Here is a 23548-nt window from a genome sequence, read left to right on the forward strand (position 1 = left end):
TAAACAATAACCTGCATTTATTAGTTTAAACGTATATAAAAAAATAATCAGGTAAACCAATAAATTATTAATAATAAAAATATTCAAACAATAAATATTAAAACTTAGTGAACTATAAAATTAAAAATTACTATTAACATATCAATTTACATAATAAAATTGTAATTTCACAAATTAAAAAATATTGAACTTGAGCTGTTTACTTATCAACTTCTCGATAAACTAATTAATAGCTGAACTATTTAGTATTTTCTTCGTTAACCTAAACAAATATAGATTAAATTATAAAAAAACAATACTTAAAAAATATATAATTGTATGAATGGAATGGTTTAAGTAGATATTGAAGAACTTGTAAAAATTATTGTTTTTCAAATATGATTCTAATATAATTGGATATCAATAATATAATACGTGAAATGTACTTGTAATTTAACAAGACATTTTTTAAATTTAATCAAAATAAAAATTTGAAGTGTTACTCAAATGAAACTTTAACCATTTATCAAAATAAAGTAATTTAAATAAATATGTAAATCATAGTTTCTAAAAACTATTTACTCACAATATGTTAGCAACAAGTTTACTGTCTTCTATGCATAACTTTAACTCCGTAATATTCTTTTCCATTTGTGAAATAATACTTTCAAATTCTGATTTATGAATATTTTCTTTTTGTATAATTTCGTTAAAGCTATTTTCAGTAGCTAAATACAAATATATAAATTTACAAATAAGTTATATAGTATACACAATATTATTTAATAAAACTCACAAATAACTATGTTGAACTGTTCAAAATTGTTTGCTTTTTCACAAATAATATCAATTATTTCAGAGTGCTGTTTCATATCTTTCAAAGTCCGTAAATGTATATAATTTAACCTATAGTAAAATATCATAACAATGAAAAATATATTATTAGTTTACTAGCTTTTTATTTGCTTACCTTGGAGTTGATCTAATTGTTAATTTATTCATATTGTTAACATCATTAACCACAGAAGTTTTTATAGAAGTTACCATTTTGTTAATCAGATTACTGTCATTATTTGTATTTAAATAATTTTCAGCTAAATTATCCATAACTGTTTTTGTTTCCATTAATCCAAAATCACTTTTTTTATCATTTAACTCTTTTAACATTTCTCCTACAATTATTTTTTTCTGATTCTGAAAAAAAAAATAAAACAAAACGATAAAATGTATAGAACTATTTAACACCATATGAATTAAGTATTAACTAACTATTTCTTCATTTAAGGTGTTAGTTTTCTCGACAATCTCATCTAAGATTCTTAATGATTCATCTTTAAAAATCACATTTTCTTGGAATACAGTTACATTTGAACATTCTAAACTGTTTTTAAACCACATTTGAAAAGTTTCCATTACATTTTTCTTAAATACTTGAAGTTCATGTTCAGTACATGATATATTTTTCAGCTAAAAATAAATATTATGTAAAAATAAATCCTTATACAAATAAATGTAATAAAACAATGCCACACTAGTTGGTGAATCAGTGGTTTATAATATAATTATTTATTATTTAAATTTACTTTGTATTGACTAATAACTTCATTTTTAACCAGATGTGTTGCCTTTTTTAAATTTTCAAAAACATGTTCCTTTTCAGTTATTGAGTTGGACAAATTGGATTCTAACTCTAATTGCTTTTCAAAAAGTTTCTTAAGTACTTCATCATACACAATTGTATTGTCTCTGTTAAAATATAAACGCATAAAGTATAATAAAAAAATTAAGGCCAAAAAAATATTTACTTGTTATGTTCTACAGGTTCATTATAATTGGCCTCTATAATTGTATCATTACTTTTATTTATATTAAACTTTAGATTCTCTTCAACAGTTTGGAGTAAAACAGCAGGAGACTTGTCACATGTAGTTGAGTATATAGCATTGCACAACTTTTTTCCAATGTTTACACCATCATTCATTACACCTGCTTGTTTAGCATCATCTACTTCAGTACAACATATAATCAAAGAATCCTAAAAATTAAAATTACATATTAACCAAAACATCAACTACCACTTTCTTAATTTATATAAAAATAGTACCTCGTAATCAGACTTGGTCAAATCATTATTTGCATCTCTTGAAAAATGATCGCAAAAATTTGATAATTCATTATACATTTTGATAAATTCATTATAATATTCTATTTTATGATTAGCTAAATATGATGTATCTTGCTTGTTTTCAATATTTTTAATAACATTTCTTTTATGTTCAATTTTTTCGTTTAAATCCATTTTTAATTTGTTGTTGTTTATTTTGGCATCAATAATCTCCTTTTGAATCTTATTATATTTTGTAATCAATTCTTCATATTTTAATGCATTAGAAAGATCAATATAAGATTCCACTTTCGACTTTAACAATATAATAAATAATAATAAATTTTTTTTTCATTTTAGATTATTATTTATTAAATTAAATTTACAATCTATGCTTCAGAAAAAAGCGAAAACCATAATTTTTTAATATTTACAATACTTATGAATAGAGCGCGGATTTGTATGCATTTGCATATTTATTCTGGTTGATCGTATGATATGCTAAGTAAGCACACAATTTGTTTCATGACATGCCAATTTAAAAAATGAAACTTTTTAGCGCATATTTTTGCATATTTTGACATTTTTCTATTTTAAGGACTGATTTTACAATTTGAATAGCATATTTCATCTTTTAGTGCATATTTCAATGTTTTTTTTAGATATTTTTGAAATATATAGTATTATAATACAAGAAAAAAATATCATATTTTTATAGTTTCGATTAATATAAAATAAATTAATAGGTATAGTTGTAGGTATCAACGGTTTTCCCAAATGTGTCCTTAGATCAATAATCGGGGTAGTAATAAAATACATAATAAGATTTTAAAGACTAAAATTTGTTTTAGGATACATTGCTGATATAAATTGATTCCTATTTTTTTTCTTATAGATTAAAACTACATTCAAAAAAAAAAAAAGTAGATAAGTATTTATAGTAAGGTTCAATAATTTTTTTGCTAATTTTATTATGCATATTTTAACATTTTAGTGCATATATTTATGCATATTTATGATTTTTTAGCGCATATTTGGTTGGTTTTTAATGCATATAAATCCGCGCTCTACTTATGAACAATGATGTAATATCATAAAATAAATTATAATATGAGGACAGAGACCATCCTCAGTGATTTAACAATGAAAAAAATATACTATAAAGTTGATAATAATAAGTATAAATTACACTTTAGAAATATAAGAATCAAATGCAAATCAAACATTTTATACGTATGTACCTATTTTGAAAAAACACAAGTCATTTAGGTAGGTAGGTAGGTACTTCCATAAATTTCTGACTTCAATACTTGCTTCAAATATTTTTAAATTATTAATATCTTTGTTTTTAAAACCGATCAGTTGTAGGTGAATAGATAATATAATTGTACCTATTCAAAATGTGTAAAAAAGTAATAATTTTCTTAAATATCTTACCATCAACGGTTTTTGACGTTTTTGGAGTTTATGTAACAACAAGGATTTCTTAATCAAATCCACCTCTTCTTTGGGACGTACATGTTTAATAATGTGTCTCCACATATCTCGTCGCTGAGGCGGCATCAGCCTGTGTGGATCGAAATATATTGTTAATTTCTATCACAACCGGAAAAAAATGTACACATTTAAATATGAAAGAAATGACTTACTTTTTCAGCACCTCGTCGTTTATTTTGCCATCCATTTCCAGGCCCAGTTGTCGGAACCATTTTTTAAAATTCTGTAAGTCTTTGTCCATGTTTTAAACGGTTTTTTTTAGGTAAATTTTATATTTGATTAAAAAGACAGACTTGAAACTGAAGAGATATTGAGATTTGAGTTTAAAATATAGACTATTAATCGTTTTGAGTTAGTCTTACACGCCAAAGCCGGTTAGAGAAATGGGGAATAGGAACACAATTTATACAACAGAATTTCGTATAACAGTAATACAGTATTCGGTACTTTTGTTATCAAAATTTTGCTCATCAGTTATCAATATAATAACCGTCAAATGGCGCGAGTTTTTTGTCCTCAGTAGACAAGCGATGACACTTGACCTTGTATCACCTAGGTCCCCGGTCAACTAGATTCCCTTGAAGACGACTACGACCACTCACCACTGACAAGAAAACCGATACCGTTCAGTACACACTACACGAGACAAGTCGAGTGACGAGTACAAGGGAGTATTTATATATTTTTTTTTTTGGGGGGGGGGGGGGCTGTGGTATTTTCTCCAACTGAAATTCCTCAATTCAGCCTATTAAAAACAAGAGTTAGAAAATTAGTACACAATTTGAATTTTTGTAATGATTTTTTATGTTTTCAAAAAATTAATAATGAAATAATATATAATATAATAATAATAATAATAATATAACAAATCATATTAAATTTAAATTTCTTTCTTTGCCACTGTTGGCAAATTTGTCTAATAAAATGTCATCTGGTATGTCAATGTCTCTATGAATAGCTAAAAGTGCAAGTCCCACTAGTTTGGATTCCGAAGTTGTATTTCTTAAATACGTTTTGAGTCTTCTCAACGTTGAAAAGCTGCGTTCAGCTGTAGCGGTGGATACTGGTATTATAGCTAGTATTTTTAGTAATTCATACATGTTTGGGTACATTAAATTATCACGGACACTCAAAGCCTCTATAGCAGTATTGGGCCTTAAGACTTAAGTTGTCTTCAATATTCTTTCACTTAGCTTTCCAAGTTTCGTACTCTGCTACTATAACGTCATTTAGCCCCGGGAAATCATTTTCATAAAATTCAACAGCTTGTTTTAAATAAGAATATGATTTTTCAACTGCAATACTTGGTAATACATATTGTAATGAAGTTATAGTTTCATTGTGAGGATATTTATAGCTTATACTGGATCGTATAATTATTGAACGGTTATTGAGACTTGACAACGCGTGTATATCAGTAAATCAATTCTAGGTAAAATAAATCAAAATTACGATAATGCAGCAGAACCGCACGTCAAAATTAAGCACTATGTACCGAACTCAAAGGTATAATCGTTATGATCAAAATCGTCAGACACATTACATGAATAACTTGTTCGTTGTTACTAATAATTCTTTATACAATTATATTGAACTTTTACGATTTACATCTGATAGGACATAATAAGCAGACTTAATAAACAATTCCTGGATTTCGGGGGGGGGGGGCGAAGCCCCCTCAGCCTCGTCCATAAATACGCCCCTGGACGAGTACAATGTATACACAAATAATATGGGAAATAAATTATTATTTTATATTTATTTTATTTTCCATATAATATGTGCGACTGTGACACTGTGTGAGTACACCGCGACTGTCGAAGAATGAAGATTATAAATAATTTAACATTTGTTACCCATCCCCGAGAGTAAGTTGTTAAATAATAAAAATCATTTAATTTTAATCTAAAACAAATAAGTAATAACAGATACACGACATTTTCACTGCATGCTTATATTAGTGTTTTCTATACACAATAAAATTTTCAAAATATTTTGACTTGTTTTGAGCTGTTTACGGACATTTTCAGTTTTCAATTGTTTTAATTTTTTTTCTATAAATATCAATAAAATTGTATTTGATGGGTAAAAAAGCTTGAACATTTAATAGAAGGCTTCTAATATATTAATACGAAGATAGACGAAAAAAATTAAAAATCCATGTTCACAATTTTTTTTATAAGTATTTAAAGTTCGAATATTTACAAAAAGCGTGGTAAACATCACAAAAATGTGCAAATTATTTTGAGTTAGAATTTCATAAAATTTTAGTTTTTTAAATCTAAGATTTGAAAAAGTAATACAAGATTTATCATAAGTTTGTCTACTTTTTCAAAAGAAAAATGTCTACAAGAAAATCAAATTAAATTTTTATGAGCGTTTGAAGTTCAAATTTTTACAACATTGGATTTCAACACTCGATTTCTCAAGTAGCGATTTCCTTGTTTTATTGTAATTCAAAAACTAATAACCGTAGACCCTTGAAATATAAACATGTTTATTTTATCAATTCATATATTTGATAAAATTTCAAAATATTTTGACTGTTTTCGAGCTGTTTATGTGGACATTTTCAGTTTTCAATTGTTTTAATTTTTTTTTGTTGGGTTAAAAAGTGTGAAAATTTAATATGAAGCTCCTGATATATTGTTACTATAGAAGTTGAAAATATTAAAAACACATAGGTACAATTTTTTTTTACAATCATTTAATTTTGAATTTTGACAAATTTTTCAAATTTCAAATTTAAAAATGATTTTGTAGTTAAAATGTATAAAATGTTCAATTTGTATAGCTAAGGATTGAACATTTAAAACAAGGTTCCACGTATGAGTAAATTATTCTGTAACCAAAAAATCTCAAAAATATAAGAACACAGTTTTTTTTATAGTTATTTATTGTTTTTATCAAATTTGGACGAAATTACATATTAAATAACCAAGAATAACGATTTTAGTTATTTTGTTGTAATTGTATAATAATAATTAAACTTACCGGCTTCCGTATTAATAATAAATAATAACTAATAACAATATAAATATAATATAAAATATCCACACTGACAAAAAGTTTCATCCTCTCAGAATCGTTTTCCGTATATAATGATATTATATCATTGAATTCAAATTTAATACTATCCATTATACAGTGACCCACACTTGTAACCTACTGAACAGCAGAACAACATCCACTTACCAACCTTTTTCTATATGAACTTAACTTAACGAGTTAAAAAAAATTGTTAACTTGCCTATAGCTCTGTAATTAAGTATGTAAATTATTTATCAAACATTGAAACCATAAACAAAAATAGTTGTAACTCGGTAGTATATACTCAAGTGTTGGTAAATGGTAATGTCCGTAGCTATATACGCCTATACTAATAATAGTAATAATATATTCATAGAGTGAATGACTTTATTATATGTATATTACAAACTACTGTATACATAATATTACTATATTAGAAATTAATATTAATTTAAATATTAATTTTTACACTTAAAAGTGTTGGGTGGTTAGTTATATAGATGGTTAATACTACACCCTTTTAGTATAAATTGTAGCGTAAACACAAAATAACATTTACACGGTACACGCTGAATATAAATTGTATAGAGTCTATTCAGGTAATATATTATTTTGTTATTAATGTATTATTTATATGAGCGATTGAAATTTAAACTTTGACACTGGAAAAGGTAATTAAACTAGTATTATAAATTAGAATTATATTTATATAACATAATGATTTATCGTCAAACAATTTTCGTTACTTTATTATTATTAAAAAAAATTAAACGTAGCATTTTAAAATATTCCACTATTACTAAAATTATGAATTTCTATACATGATGTAATTTTCGAAATATTTGGACTAATTTTTACCTATTTATAGGCATTTGAAGTCTGTTATAGTAATACTAGAGTTTTAGTTTTTGAGCGGAATTAATTTTATTATAATTATTAATTTATAATGAGTTGTACAAAACTACAAAATGTAATATTTTTTGTTAATTTAAAACATATAAAATCACATTATAAATTATCATTAATGACTAATGAGTAATGTGAAATAATCATATAAAAAAAAAACCTAATTTTATTTATATAAGTATGTATTGTTATTGAAATATTTCACAATTTTTAAACACATTTTATTTTCTGACAATTCATAAATCATAATTAACTTTTTCAAATGATTATATTATATTTTTTCTTCTGGTCTTTTTTGACGGATATTTCTAAGATCCAAAAATATTTAGGCACTGGAATTGTTATGTGTCATTATTAAAATATCATAAATAAACAATAATTAATATTAAGCTATTATTTCGCATATTCATAAAATGTAATATAATATTGTTATGTTAATCGCATGTCAATCAGACCCATATTTATTAAAATGTATGTAAACCTAATTTATCGAAGCGTGTCGGCCAGACATGTTGTTTTCTGTTCCGAACGCATTTCAAGGCGTTTTGCAAAAATCAATAAGCGAAAACGCCAAAAACAAAATAATAACAACATTATAATACTGCGACGTCATTCGTTATGTTTTCTTTATCATGATAATTTTAAGAAGTAATATATTACAGGAATAAGAGCGTGCCGGGCAGAATAATTAATATTATATTCTCCCCACCGAGTGCTATTGGCACATCATCTCCTGATACACTGTGGCCGATCCCAAAGTCAAGGCCGGCCGGTAAAAATATCATTACTATCCGGAAACAAAAAAAAATCACAAACAGTGAGGAAAAACATCCAAACGCCGAGCAACTCGTCGTTGAATGGTCGTCGTAGGTACCAGGAGCCCAGGACGACGGCGGTGATGCGCGGTGTGCTGTGCTATAATATACATCAACGGCAACAATAATATTACCTGCGTACCTGGACGGTACAGACGTGGTCTTACTCGATAGTACAAGCCACAAACGACTTTCGGCGGACGACGCGTTTTCCTTATCGGTTCCTAGTACTGAATTAACGGTTTTAGGTTCCGTTGACTGTCGTAGAATAGGTATTTTTGATTGATTAAAATTCACGTTGGAAGTTTTCGTCGACCGTCATGCCACACGCGATTCCCTGCTTGAGAATTAGGTATAATATGGCCATCGATAATCCATTATTGGCTGTTATATCGGGTGCGCAATAGTCATTTCGTTCGCGGGTTTTTTTTTTTACCGTTTACTCTTCAAGTAGTAACAGTATATATTTTACAACTCATGAGTGGAAGGTTCGGGGAATATTAAGTTTCAAAACGAGAGTAACCGGTAAAAAATTACATACCTACAACCTACCTATAAAATAGATGTGTAAATGTGTTTTAAATCTTTTAAATGTTCAAATCTCAAATGCCTATAAAAAGCTTAAAAAAGGCAAAATATTTACGAAAGTTCTACAGCATAATTTATATTTACAATATTATTTTATAGTTTATACTATAATATAATATAGAAAATGATAATTTAAACATTTAAGTACCTATTAAACATTTAAACTCTTGGTTAAAGTAAAAATGTCAAGTACCTACCTACAGTTATTCCTTTTTGAATTAAAAAAAAATAAGAAAAACTTAACGAAATCTGGTTTTATGTAAAAATTTCAGTTTTTCCCAATTATTAAGAAAAGTACAAGACATTTTTAATTTTGACCTCTCATAGGTACCAACTAAATTAACTTTCCAATCAAAAATGATATATTATCGACATTCTAAAACTATACATCGTGGATAGGTACACAAAGAAAAATTTTTTCCCAACGCATAAATGCATGATATAATAAATATTTGATATTATCAAAGTGTACGTCCAGCAGTTCCAATTTTATGTTGTTAACTTAAATATTAGAATAAATTAGCCTATTATCAAACTTAAATTTAAGAACATAATCAGTGTTCTCTCGGTGGATTTTTACGATATTTTAATTTTTAAGTGAGTTCATAACTTATAGTTCATATCTCTACATACTTATAGTAGATACTAGGTATGTAAAATATTAATATTCGAAAAACCTCATAATTCATAATCAATAAGACAATTTAGTCTAATATTTAAGCTAACAATACAAAATTGGGAATACTGCTGGACATACATTTTGGTATATTACGCGTTAGTAAGACGGAGACAACATTACAACAATACAACATAATATGCGGGTATGACAATGAATACCTCAAAATATATATAAACATATACAAAATATACCAATGTACCATCAATATACCAATGTACATGCTTACGGTGGGAATAGGTTTGTGCACTGTGGTATACTGGTATAAATATAGGCAATACCTTAAAATTAATCTAAATATTTTTACATTGAATTGTATAGGTCATAGGTATACCTATACAATTTAATACTATAGGTAAGTTTCAAGTACTCACGAATAATATTTTTAAATGCCAATATAATAACTAAAATCGTTACCTATTCTTTGTTTTAAATTATATTTTGTCCAAATTGTAATTACAAATGTCTATAAAAATTGTGCTGATATATTATGTTTAAGATTTTCGGGTTTCATTATACGATTTTCTTATAGGAATCTATTGTATTACATTTTAAAGTCATACCATTGATTATAAATACTATCGATCGCTTAGCCATACCTATAAAAATTTAAAATTTAAAAAAAAATATTTTCATGTTTCTAAGCTACTCTAAGGTCTCTAGCACGTCTTGTCTAGTCTACACAGCCTAGAATATAAGAAAATACTAGGCTAGAGAAGTGAGTAAGAAAGACAAAAATTTCGCTTTCAGCGTTTCCTCAGAATTGCGTTAAGAAGTCATAATAAATTAATAACATAATAATTCATAATCAAAAAATTGCTAATATGCAATAATAATATTTATACCCGTGTTACTACTATGAAGCCGATTATATTCTATACTTAAGGGGATTCCATACCGTGATTTTCTGTTTTTGTCTAACACACGCGCAACATAGGATTTTTGACGGATCCTTTGCCAAACATATCAATTGATCTAATGAAGTGATAAGAATTCTGAAAACAGATTTGAATTCGTCGTCAAGTCTACTTGAAATCGACTTTCCCACAATTTTGATTTTTTGATTTTAGCTTCTCCAAAAATTGAAATAAAAAAATGTTTAAATACTCTTTTTTAATGTGACATTTTCTGGAATTTGGGGGATAATATCAAAAATGTGAGAAAGTTGATTTCAAGTAGACTTGACGACGAATTCAAATCGGTTTTCAGAATTCTTATCGCTTCAATAGATCAATTGGAATGTTTGGCAAAAAACACGTCTAAAATACTAAATCGCGTGTGTGTTAGACAAAAACAGAAAATCACGGTATCGAATCCCCTTAAACTGTTATAGGTACAACGATCTATCATATCATTGATTTTAAATACTAATAGTTGCTAACGTTAATAACAACAATTGATTATATATTCTCAATGCTTTAAATCGATATTTTACTTATTAGTAATGTTCGGATTTGAAGGCAAAAGCCTTTTTTTATAATAATAATAAAGAAATAATTTTTATATAAAAATGCGTGTCATTTAATATTGTTGAAGTACACAGATATACAGAAGTTAAAAGGTAAATAATAATATAATCGGATATATATAATATAATAATAAGTATAATGATACGATGTACAATAGTGTTACGAGGCGTAATATAAATCAACGACTAACTATGTATACCCGGCTACACTACGCAGGACATATAATATGCTGTAGTATATAAAAATGTATAGTCAGCGTCTGATGAACTACAGTGTGAATATATTACTTATACACTACATTATATAGGGTGTTTTGTTTATAATTCCAACAAATATGTAAGACGATGAACGTATTTTTTTTTTTGCCTTCTTTACTGATTAATGCCATTTTGCCTTCTTCACTTATAAACGACTTTATTGTGTTTAATTTTAAATTGATTTAATAGTTTTATACACGACATACGTATAAACGGTACAAATCGATAAGATTTTCTGAAGACTGAACTGTCGGTTGTTAATTATTTTTAATGGGTTTTATTATGGGTGATATTTACCGATATCGCTAAATACTTTATTGAGTATTTGGTATGGCCAGTTAATTTAACGTTTATAAAAGTGCCCATTCTACCTATCTATAGATAAAAATATGTTCATAATGCGTATATAAGTACTTACTATAGATTCAAAATTGTTCGTCAGTCCGCCTCTATTACATTTTCTATGTATAAAAATATTTGAAGCCCAAATCGTCAACGTTTTACTGAAAAAGTTTACCTATCTAAGTACTTGATAGTGATTTTTTTTTAATACACACTAGTTAAATATACAATGTACAAATTATTTTTATAATTATTGCTTTTTATATAAATTAAATGCTTTTTTTTTGACATTTTGAATGCTTTTTTTGCTGATTATATTTAAATCCGAACCCTACTTATTAGACAAGATAAAGATGCTTGTACACTGACTACCGAGTTGGCTAAGAAATCCCATAGTTAAATTTTTTTTTGTCAATTTGATAATTTTTTTATTAGGTACTGATATACAAATGTATATGTTAGTCCGTGGTACTGACGTACTGTCATGCTGGTTATGGATTTAAGAATGAAAATATTTCAAAAATTAGGGGGGCTTCAATTAAACTAAGGGGCTAAGGCCCCCGAGTCCCCCCCCTAATTGCGTCTAAGCTTATACTTTATAATATTATTAATTATCATAAGTTATAACATATTAAGTATAAACATAGTCAAAAATTGTTTATTTATATTTTATCATAGATCATCACTTCGTTTATCGTTATCGCGATTACAGTTTCGCCATATATTCAACATTAAAATATACGTATTTTTATTCTCTTATTGTTTTTACGACTGATACGTAATGGTTATTTTATCTGGTATCTATTATGTTATCGTAAATGATAATACCGTAATCGCCGAACATCCAAAGTTTTTTTTTTACTTCATTGACTGGTTATTACTTATTGTAAAGATTCGTGTAAATATTACAATTATTATAATTAATACACACAATTATGGCTGGAAGTCGTTTGGAAAAACTAGGAACTATATTTACAAGGTACAGTATATTTTCGTATTGATAGTAAAAAAGAAACATAGGTATGTCGTTTGCAAAATTTAAATTATATTACTATTGAAATATATTTAGGGTTAACGGACTCATTAAGTCCGGTGCAATGAAAATTGATGATCGACCCATTTGGTACGATGTGTACCGGGCGTTTCCACCTGAATCGGAGCCACATTATGCAAAGCCGGCTCAATCGATCAAAATACCAGACATATATTACCCGGAGGATACATTCAGAGCGTAAGTGTTATAATTTTTTGTTATTTAATATAATAACTAAGTTGACTAATTAGGAAATGTTTGTGTTATAGCATGTTTCACAAAGAGACTCGTGGCCAATTGCCAGCAATCAATTTGCGAGAGACCCAACAAAATCAAAATGCCACAAACCTAGCTGTAAACATGGTAGTAGCTGATCAATCGCTGTCTGTAAATCAAGTAATTGATACACTGAAAAAAAATAATGTTCTGCAAGTTTACAAAACTTCATCCAAAAGAGTTGACCCTACAGCGATAAATGATAGTACAAATAAATCTGATTTCTATGAAACCAATGTTCATACAAAAGAAACTAATGTTCATAGTAGTTAGTATTTTTATTGATTTTGTTAATAATTATTAGAATTCTGAATATATTAATTAATTCATTTATTTAACATGTTTCTTATTTTTTGTAGTATTAAAGTAAGAAATATATATATAATATTTTATCATTTGATATAAAATTAGTTTAATCTTACTATTTGTGTCAGTGTATACTTTGTGCACACTTGAAATATTATTCTAAGTTCTAAATATATGATTTGAATTAAATAAAATGTATGATATATTTTATTTATATATAATAATATTATACATCTTAAAGTTCAACCTGTAGAATTATAAATGCTTTTTTTGAAAACCACAAGTAGCTTATAAGTTATAACCATAGGCAAACCCAGGATTAAAATTTAAGATGTGCCCGGTTGTAAGTAAAACTTGTAAACAAATTCAATTTTTGGTTGTTGTTGATGTACTATAGCTAGGTAGTCAATGATATTGTAATTTTATTTTCATTTAATGCCCACATTAATTTTTTAACTGATTTATAAAATTATGTAGTAATTATGTTTTAACAAAAATTAAAACAGACGTCTAGGTTACTCACATGGTCGTAAACCGTTTCTAATACATTGGCAGTTGGTAGGTACTAAACCAGAGGTATTCAAACTTTTTCATCCTGCAGCTCCTTTGTGCGTTCACCTTATTTTTATGGCTCCCAAATTATCATCAAAAAATTGAAACAATACGGATATCATATTATAGCTAATATTGGTGATAATAACTGTGACTTAAGTACTAGAAATAAAACTTCAAATAGACATGTAATGTGTTTCATTATCGTTTCCATAATCGCTTTAATGATTATGAATAATATTTATATTAATTAAACTGGATCTACATTAATTTTGGTTTCCAGTGCTTTGACGCCGTTCCGACAACTCTCGCGATGTCCCTAGGATCTGCAACACACAGTTTGCATACCTCTGCACTAAACTATTAAATTCTTTTATTATTTATTTTCTATCAATAATGTCTTATATAGTGGCCAAAAATTATGAAAACAAAAGTCAAATGCATAAATACATTTTGTTCAAATTGGGTTAACTTCGATATAGCCATATAGGATATAGGTAACACGCACTGTTTAATAATATTAGTTAAGTGCGGTTCTATGACTAAATTTCCGTGTGCGCAACAATACATTTAAACGTTTATAATTAAGTCTTAACTGCAAATAAAATTCTTCCCCCCACCCACAAAATTTTCTTAATAAAATATTTATGCTTTCAGCTTCCACAAATACTTTATTAATTTATTATATTAGCAGTAAGTACATTAGTAGCATAAAATCTTTATAATATTGATTATAATAATTAATAGGTATTATAAAATTTTTAAATAATTTTAAATAATTAAATTTATATAATAAAAAGGTGGACAAGTTAGTACTGCTCTGCTGTACAGTTGCAGTTGTCGAGAATATCATGATAATGGATTTGTTATATTTGAATTAAATGGTAAATCATTGCATACGAAAAATGATTCTGAGTAGAAACGTTGTGTTATTCTATCATACACTTATAAATAATCAAATTTAATAATTTAAAAAAATTAATAAAAATAAAACTATTATTAACTATATAAATATTTTTCTAAAAATGTAGTTATGACATAATACAAACAATAATTATAATTTATAACTATTTAAGCCTTAGGTAATGGTTTAAAAACAGGGTAAGACACTGCAGCTTATAACACATCCAATATATTTTGTTTGTTGAATGTATTGATTGTATTTTACAATGATGTGTTTTTTTGTGTATACACAATAAGTAGCCAAAATAATTCTTCAATTTTTAACTTTGGCATCTTCTCTGATGTGAAAATGAATCTAGGTGGTGGCGTTGGTGCATTCAAGGGGTAAAAACTAAAAATGTTGACTAGTTTTCAAAAGCGTCAGGATAAATAAAGAAAAAAAGGTGGGTAAGTGGATGTCGCCCTGCTGTACAGTAGGTTACAAGTGGGTCACTGTAATGGATGGTGATAAATTTGAATTCAATGATATAATATCATTGAATAAGAAAAACGATTCTGAGCGAAAACGGTCAGTCAGCCTATGATATTACTAAGTATATTTGATGATATTAAGGTGAATAAAGTAATTTATATTTAACCTATTTACGTGGAATCTTGTTTTAAATTTTCAATCCTTAGCTATAAAAGTTGAATATTTTATAAATTTTTTACTACAAAATAATTATTTAATTTTAAATTTGATAAATTTTATCAAAATTCGAACTTTAAATGTTTATAAAAAAAAATTGTGCCTATGTATTTTCAATATTTTTTTAATTGCTATTAGAACGATATATCAGGAGCCTTGCATTAAATTTTCACGCTTTTTTACCCAACAAATAAAATTGTATTTATATTTACAGAAAAAAAAACTAAAAAAAATGGAAACTGAAAATGTCTGTAAACAGTTCAAAATAAGTCAAAATATTTGGAAAATGTTATGGTGTATAGAGAATGCTTATATAAACATTCAGTCAAAATGTCATGTACCTACGATAATTTGTTTTAGAGTTGCACCAAAAACCAAAAACAGATTTTGCTTAAAAATTCCCGTTTTTCCTTAATTTTTCTTTTGTTTTTCACGTCGCTTTTGAAAACTACTGGGAAATTTTTATACTTTTGACCCCCCTAAGTACCAACAAGATACACTTTCCAATCAGAAAAGATACTGTTGAAAAAAATCCAAGCACTTTAACTGTCCTAAAAGGTGATGACAGACACAAAAAATTTAAAAATAAAAAAAAATTTAAAAAAAAATAAAAAAAACACATATCATTGTAAAATCAATACATTCATCGTTCCACTTAGAATCTAAAATGAAGAAAAAGCAAAATTTTAAAGCAAAACCAGTTTTCCATAAAATCGATTTTATTTGTTTGGTGTAACTAAAAAAAAATAACTGTAGATACATGATTTTTTTCTCAAAATGTTTATATTAGTGTTTTCTATACACCATAACTTATTACATAAGTATAAAAAAATCAGGTTACAATTTTTTATTTTTTAAAAACCGAAAAGAAACCGAAACCTAAAGTTTAGTTTTACTGGGAACCAAACAGGAACCAGAACCGTAAAAATTATCAAGGTTCCGGTCCCTGATTTAAAATCAAATACTATTTTTAAATACTTTTTTCGTCTTACTTTATTTACAGGGAGCCAAATTGAAATAAAATAATACAAATTTGAAATTGTACAACGTTTTTATTTAAAGAACGTTCATCGTTGTATTTTGGAATATTGTAATATTTTTAGCGGCCTATACTATGTAATCATTTAATTAAATGTATTCAGTCCGTCGATTTCCCAATAAAGTTGGAAATACCTTTACTCGAATTATGTAAAACATAACGATAGTCGATAGTTAATATATTATATTATAATATGTTATATCTATACATTATACACGCAACCCGCATTCGGGTTTTCCTGGTAAATAGTGGTAATCCATCCTTGAATTATCGCAGAATATGGTTGAATAACAATGTACATTTGTACATTGTAACCGTGGTAGTGTATGATTTAGACTAAACTATGGAGTGTGTACTAGTTAAAACTTAAAAGCCTTAAGTATCAATACATCATTTGTATCGTGCTGGTTTTATTATATTTTTGTATATTTAAAACTAGATAAAAATTAATTCAGTTTTCTATAATGATTCAATTTATTCGCAAGGTCATTAGGCCAAGGTAAAAAGGTAAAAGACATTAAAAAAAAAAAGTATTTGATAGTATCTGTAAATTCTTTTTTCCAAGTATTCAGATACGTATTTTAAATACTTTTGAAAAGAAGTATCTATGTATCTGTACTTGAATACTTTTTAAAATTCTTGTTCTACAATACTGGACTTACCTAAATTATGTCCGCTATTCAGAGGTGACCTCTACTCAAAGGGTTCAGTTTGTAGACATTTTGTAGTTTGTTCCCAAAAAAACGTCTGCTATTTGGAGGTGTTCTCCATAGGCACAATTTGTGTATAATTTATTTAAACATTAAAAAATATTTTGACTTTGTCTTGAACTATTTATACTTTATAGACATTTTACACACATTTTATTTTCTGTAAATATTATTATATTAATAATAAAAACATTTTTGGAATGTCAATAAGTTTGAAAATTGTATACAAGATTTCTAAGTTTTTATAAAAGCAGTTCAAAAACAATAAAGATACATAAGCACAATTTTTTTTATTATTTAAGTTCATATTTTGACAAATTCATCAGAATCTCAAACATTTTCAATTTTTATTGCTAAAGAGTTAAGGTTGAAAATTTAAAAGAAGTTTACTCATAACTCATAAGTATTTCTTAATGTAACCATCAAATATAAAAATTGTACAAGCACGGTAATTTATACATGGTATATATACTTTAAAGTTTAACTTCAAATTAAGTGGCATGATGAAATAACCTCAGCTGCATGTAAGTTAGCTATTGCCTGTTGGCATTTCTATGTGATAGTAACGTATAGTGTCATATTTTTTTAATTATAATTTTTCGCTGTGTTCAAAAACTTGAACATTTTTAATACAACGTTCCTCAATAGTAATTAATAGGGTAACAGCACCATTAAATTAATAGAGCCAGACGCCAGTGAATGAACTATACATGGCTTTTTTTTAAATACCTAGTAAGAATGCAGAATCTTATTTTTCAAATAAATAAAACACATTCCATAAAATTGTAACAATTGCATAACTGACCACTGTAATATCATTATATGTTTAGAGTGATTATAATTCTTCATGAAAATAAGTAGGTTCCTTATTCATGCAGGGGCTTACTTGATTCTTTTAATTTGTTATTTTATAAACTAAACTTATAAAAAGAGATATGTAAACCAGTAAATGAACAACTGGTGTTCATTCATTGGATTTCATAAAAGTGCCATTTTATCTATGCAATATATTTCCATCCAGTTAATGATAATGAACACTAATTTTATTTGGGAAAATTTGCATTATCCTTATGTTTTGATTATAAAGATAAACATATTTTCACCAAATGTTTGTATTGCCATTTTCTATACCTACACCATATTTTGATTTTTTTTGAATTTTGAGCTATTATTACCTATTTATTGTAGTATAAACATTTTTAGATTTAGATTAGTTTTATTTAATTATTGTCGATAAAAATGTTTTCACTTGATCAAAAAACTTGAAATCTTAATACAAGGTTCCTCGTAATATTGTTTTAGAATAATAAAAAAAAAAGTTAAGCGTAAATTCACAAAAATTTTCAAGAGTATCTAGAATTCTGACAAAATTTGTCAAAATCACCAAAATTTGAAAATTAGTTTTATTTAGAAATTCATAAAAATCTTTTTTTTTTATATCTAAGATTTGAAAATTTAGTACAAGATTCCTCATAAGTTTTCCTATCTTTATAAATTAAAAAAAATTACCGGAAAGTCATACTCATTTTTTATGAGAGTTTGAACTTAGAAGTTATATTAATACATTTCTAATAAAAATCTGATTTTTATGAATAAATAATTAATTAAAATGCATGATGTATAAGTTAAAATTAGATTTCTTAAAAAATTATTTTACAGACCTCTCTCTAGTAGGTAAATGTATATATTGAAAATAAGTCCTTAATACCATATCATAAGTAGATATAAGCATCCCGACTTTAAAAATTCTGAGGACACCTTTTAGAGCAGTAAAAATGCTTCGATTTTCTTCAACAGTACCTTTTCTGATAGGAAAGTGAATCTAGTTGGTACTTTGGGGGGGGGGGATCAAAGTTAAAATTTCCCAATAGTTTTCACAAGCGACAAGATAAACAAAAGAAAATTAAGGAAAAACGGGAATTTTCACACAAAATTGATTTTTCACAAAATTGAATTTGGTTTTTGATGTAACTTAAAACATATGACCGTAGATACTTGAAATTTTCACTGGTTGTTTATATTTGCATTTTCTATACACTATAACATTTTCAAAATATTTTGATTTATTTTGAACTGTTTAGGGACATTTTCATTTTTATTTTCATTTTCCATTTTTTTTTAGTTTTTTTTCTAAAGATATCAATACAATTTTATTTGTTGGCTAAAAAAACTTGAAAATTTAATAGAAGGCTCCTAGTATATTGTTTCAAAGGCAGATGAAAAATATTAAAAATCCTTAGTCACAGATTTTTTTTCTAAGCATTCAAAGTTCATAAATTGACAAAATATGGAAAAATCACGAAAATTAGCAAATTATTTTGAGTTGAGAATTCATAAAAATTTTTCTTTTTAAATCTAAGATTTGAAAATGTAATATAAGATTACTTATAAGTTTGTCTACCTTTATCAAAAAAAAAATGTCTACAAGAAACTTAAATTAAATTTTTATGAGCGTCTGAAATTTATATTTTTACAACATTTGATATTCACTCGATTTCTCATGTAACAATTTTCTTATTTTATTGTAATTAAAAAACGAATGACTGTAGATACTTGAAAATTTTTTTGAATGTTTATATTAGCATTTTCTATACACCATACAATTTTAAAAATATTTTGAATCTTTTTGAGCTGTTTTTTAGTTTTTTTTTCAATAAATATCAATAAAGTTTTATCTGTTGGGCCAAAAAGTGTAAAAATTTAATACAAGGCTCCTGATATATTAATAAAATATCAGTTGAAAAATATTAAAAATACATAGGTACAATTTTTTTTTATAAGCATTTAAAGATCAAATGTTGACAACATTTATCAAATTTATAATTTAATAATTATTTTGTAGTTAAAAATTTATAAAATGTTCAACTTTTATAGCTAAAGATTTTAAATTGAACACAAGGCTCTTAGGTTCCACGTTAATAGGTTATAAATAAATTACTTTATTCACAATAATATCATCAAATATACTTGGTAATATACTAATATCATAGGCTGACTGACAGTTTTCGCTCAGAATCGTTTTTCTCATACAATGATATTATATCATTGAATTCAAATTTAACACCATCTATTACAGTGATCCACTTGTAACCTACTGTACAGCAGAGCGACATCCACTTACCAACCTTCTTTAATTATAATTACAATATATATATATTTATATTGTATAAATTATTGTTATCAGATATTAAACATTGAAAAAATATAATATAATATTGGAAGATCTATCCCTTTCAACCCTTTTTGACCACAACTGGTGTTGTATAAAAAAATTTACAAATTAGGCACAATAATTAAGGTATGAGATTTGTGGTGGTTTAATTAATTAAGAATTTGATATAGAGATCAATTCCAATGTAGTAAAAATCTTCAGGTTTTTTGAGGGGCTATACAAAGGTTAGCGGAGCTTAGTCCCTCAGCCCCATACTGACAAATAAAAAAAATCTTTAGGTTGTATGTCATTGAACTTTTATATAAATACAAGCTCTTCAGACACCAATTATCAATACATATTTATTAAAATATAATAGGATTACAATTTCTGCAATATATGAAAAATAACTATTTATCTACCTTTATATTAATTATTAGTGGGTATGCTAAAACTGATTTAAATAATGATGACAAATAATATAGAATAGTTTTATGTATTGATCTAGGTTTGTATTATGTTTGATTATTCATAGAACATTGATAAGAGCCAAACGGTAATTAATTTGCTCTCTTAAAATAGTCTATGATTCTGAATGGAATATTTTTAAAATATGCATTGATTATCCATATAATATTACTGAAAGGTAATATTCTATGGTTCTGAATGGAATATATTTTAAGTACATTCATTGATTTTTAAATTAATATTATAGATTAATTATAAGTTATTCTTATAATTATTCACATCTTATTTAAAATGGGTGCACGGGAATGATTATGTCATGAGTTATGGAGGAAATCAGATCATTAGCAATTGAATAATAAATATTACAAATGTTCCGAACTTCCGAAGTATTATTCTATCAATATTCTATTATCCATTCTGTATTATTTGGGCAGTGACTTACTCAAAATTCAATAACGATGTACACTTGACACCTACTGTACCTACCTACTTCAGAGCTACACTAACGTCTAACTTTCCTTCTTTTTTAAATTTTATAAATATCTACGATATGTAAATTATAGGTACGTCTATACGTATTAGTATTCTGCGTTGGAATTTGGAGTCAAGTCAATACCTAAATCATGAAATATGTGTCTTACATTCTAATCCATCTGAAGTCTGTTATCTAAAAACAATATTTATTTATGTGGGCCGATAAACGTCATTCATCACTCATCAGCGTATCAGACGGTTGTAAAATAATATGCTTGTCGCCGTATTGTACTATTGTAGACTATAATCTACATTATAGAGTAGAACATAAGTAGAATAGTATAGATAACACTATAGTTACTGCAGCCATTATAGTATTAAAAGACGCAATTGCAGTAATAATTAAGAAATGGAATATTAATCATGAATGTAGAATATATTATTTACTATACATTATAATCGAGATTAATGCATTTAGATATAGGTAGGTACCCTAATATTATATTAGCTGTTATTGGTATCAAGAATCAAGATTATACTATTAGCTATTAAAATTTAATTATTATAGTTAATGCTCAGAAGTTACCTCACTACCACAGGGCTTAGAACTTGCATTAAAATTAATAATTAGTATTGATCATGAAATAGGTTAAAATATACTTATTAAAATTCTGTTTAGAAAAAAAATTGAATGTACGTATAGGTACACTGAGTGGTTATTTTATTGAAGAACATTCAATATTTCAAAACGTTTTTGAAAATATTTTATTTACATACATTTTATTCGCTACAAGACAATATTTTACCGTCACCATGGACAGTTTAATCGTAGCTAATTACTTGTTTGTACTTTTTTTTTCTAAATCAGAATATATTTATTTTTTTGAGTACAATGAGTACTTCGATAGTTCAATGTATACAATTTGACAGGAATGTTATGTTAGAATTTTGCATGTATGATGTAATGCAAAAAAAAAATTACCACAATCAGAGTGCACCATGGTTCAAAAAGCTATATACCCTCAGATTTAAAAAATATTATTTAACAAGAAATTTAATTTTAATTTTATAGTAGATAATGATAATTTTTTTTCTTTAATATAAATGAAAACGAGTAGGTATAGGTAAGTTAGGTGCATTAGGTAGGTTCATAATGCAAAGTTATTTAATATTTTTATCAAATAGAAATGATTGAACAAAATAAATCCATAAAATAATTTAAGATGTTATCTAGTTAGGAATAGTTAATATTATTGTAAGTAATAAGTATAATGTGCAACATTACAACTATTAATATATTGTGATTATTTGTGTTACAAAAGCGTTTATTAATTAACAATTTCAATAAAAAAAATCCGTAAAATATATAGTAGAGAGGCTCTTATTATATTGTACTTTAAAAGAGCATCAATGATCAATAGTCTATGTGATTGTGATGCAAATGCACTATGGCCACTATGCACACTTTCGCACCACGCGATGAAAAATTCTACGCAATTTAGTACCTTTTTTTTCGTTTTGAACCGACGACTCTGCAGTCCACGGTAAAAGCTTTCGCCTTACTTTCGCGTAACGCAATATAGTAACTATACAATACTATAATATATTTGGCATAAATTCACTTTAGCACTCAGCATTTTTATTTGAATTTTTTTTTTCAAATGGGTATTTCAACAAGTTATGAACGACAGGGGAAATAAAATTGCGGAAATCATTTTATCATTATTTTATTTACCATTCCAAAGTTTGTGATTTTACGTTCACATGCTTATGTACAACACTCTACTTAACTGTCACGCGTAGCGCCTATAACGAATTTTGATTTTTTTTTGTACCATCGTCCATAACTCGTTGAAATACGTGTTTCAAAAAAAAAATTTTTAAAAAATGCTTATTAGCTTATGTAAAATTGTTCCAAATATAAAATGTATTTTGTTTGTAATTTATTATAATGTAATTACTATTAGGTAGGTACATGGTTTTTTTTATGTACGGTTTATAAAATAAACTCATCTAATTTTCTTGTATACCTATATTATATTATATTGTGTTATAAAGGCTCTGATGGGGGGATCTTCCTCTCTCACCCCCTTTAATATTACGCCCCTGCCTACTATATGTACATATTATAATAAGCCCAATATACAAGAAAATATGTCAGTAATCGACTCGGTCAACGAGACGGCATCACATACCACACACCGAGAACTATCGAGTACATAAAAAAAACCTATTATTAGGTACACTATCTTTTAATTATTCGTAGTGCACAGATGCATTTTTTT

At 26.5% G+C, this 23548-nt stretch overlaps 2 protein-coding genes and 1 pseudogene across 2 annotated transcripts; 1 reads left to right on the plus strand and 2 right to left on the minus strand.

Annotated features, from left to right (window-relative positions):
* On the minus strand, positions 1 to 4026 carry LOC132934942 (dynein heavy chain-like protein 2). Its single transcript, XM_061001367.1, has 10 exons — positions 3733 to 4026; positions 3521 to 3650; positions 2084 to 2398; positions 1785 to 2014; positions 1563 to 1725; positions 1249 to 1446; positions 950 to 1173; positions 776 to 885; positions 566 to 707; positions 1 to 262 (listed from the first exon to the last, which is right to left on the minus strand). Exons 1-10 carry the CDS (start codon positions 3819 to 3821, stop codon positions 223 to 225), a joined length of 1641 nt encoding a protein of 546 aa, XP_060857350.1. The 5' UTR covers positions 3822 to 4026; the 3' UTR covers positions 1 to 222.
* Positions 4027 to 4449: 423 nt separating this feature from the next.
* Positions 4450 to 5202, minus strand: LOC132940964 (52 kDa repressor of the inhibitor of the protein kinase-like; annotated as a pseudogene).
* Positions 5203 to 12481: 7279 nt separating this feature from the next.
* Positions 12482 to 13488, plus strand: LOC132935195 (uncharacterized). The gene is made up of 3 exons (XM_061001667.1): positions 12482 to 12642; positions 12733 to 12894; positions 12966 to 13488. Exons 1-3 carry the CDS (start codon positions 12599 to 12601, stop codon positions 13243 to 13245), a joined length of 486 nt encoding a protein of 161 aa, XP_060857650.1. The 5' UTR covers positions 12482 to 12598; the 3' UTR covers positions 13246 to 13488.
* The last annotated feature ends 10060 nt before the right edge of the window (positions 13489 to 23548 follow it).

The sequence above is a fragment of the Metopolophium dirhodum genome, chromosome 1, assembly GCF_019925205.1.
Source record: "Metopolophium dirhodum isolate CAU chromosome 1, ASM1992520v1, whole genome shotgun sequence".
Taxonomy (NCBI): Eukaryota; Metazoa; Arthropoda; class Insecta; order Hemiptera; family Aphididae; genus Metopolophium; species Metopolophium dirhodum.

Bases quoted from the DNA above. Each gene is read 5' to 3' on its own strand.
- LOC132934942 (XM_061001367.1), bottom strand. From the start codon at position 3,821: ATGGACAAAGACTTACAGAATTTTAAAAAATGGTTCCGACAACTGGGC. The intron at 3,651-3,732 runs GTAAGTCATTTC...CGATCCACACAG, and splicing joins AACGACGAGGTGCTGAAAAA to GCTGATGCCGCCTCAGCGAC. The intron at 1,447-1,562 runs GTAAATTTAAAT...ATTTATTTTTAG, and splicing joins AAGTTATTAGTCAATACAAA to CTGAAAAATATATCATGTAC.
- LOC132935195 (XM_061001667.1), top strand. From the start codon at position 12,599: ATGGCTGGAAGTCGTTTGGAAAAACTAGGAACTATATTTACAAG. The intron at 12,643-12,732 runs GTACAGTATATT...AAATATATTTAG, and splicing joins CTAGGAACTATATTTACAAG to GGTTAACGGACTCATTAAGT. The intron at 12,895-12,965 runs GTAAGTGTTATA...TTTGTGTTATAG, and splicing joins CCGGAGGATACATTCAGAGC to CATGTTTCACAAAGAGACTC.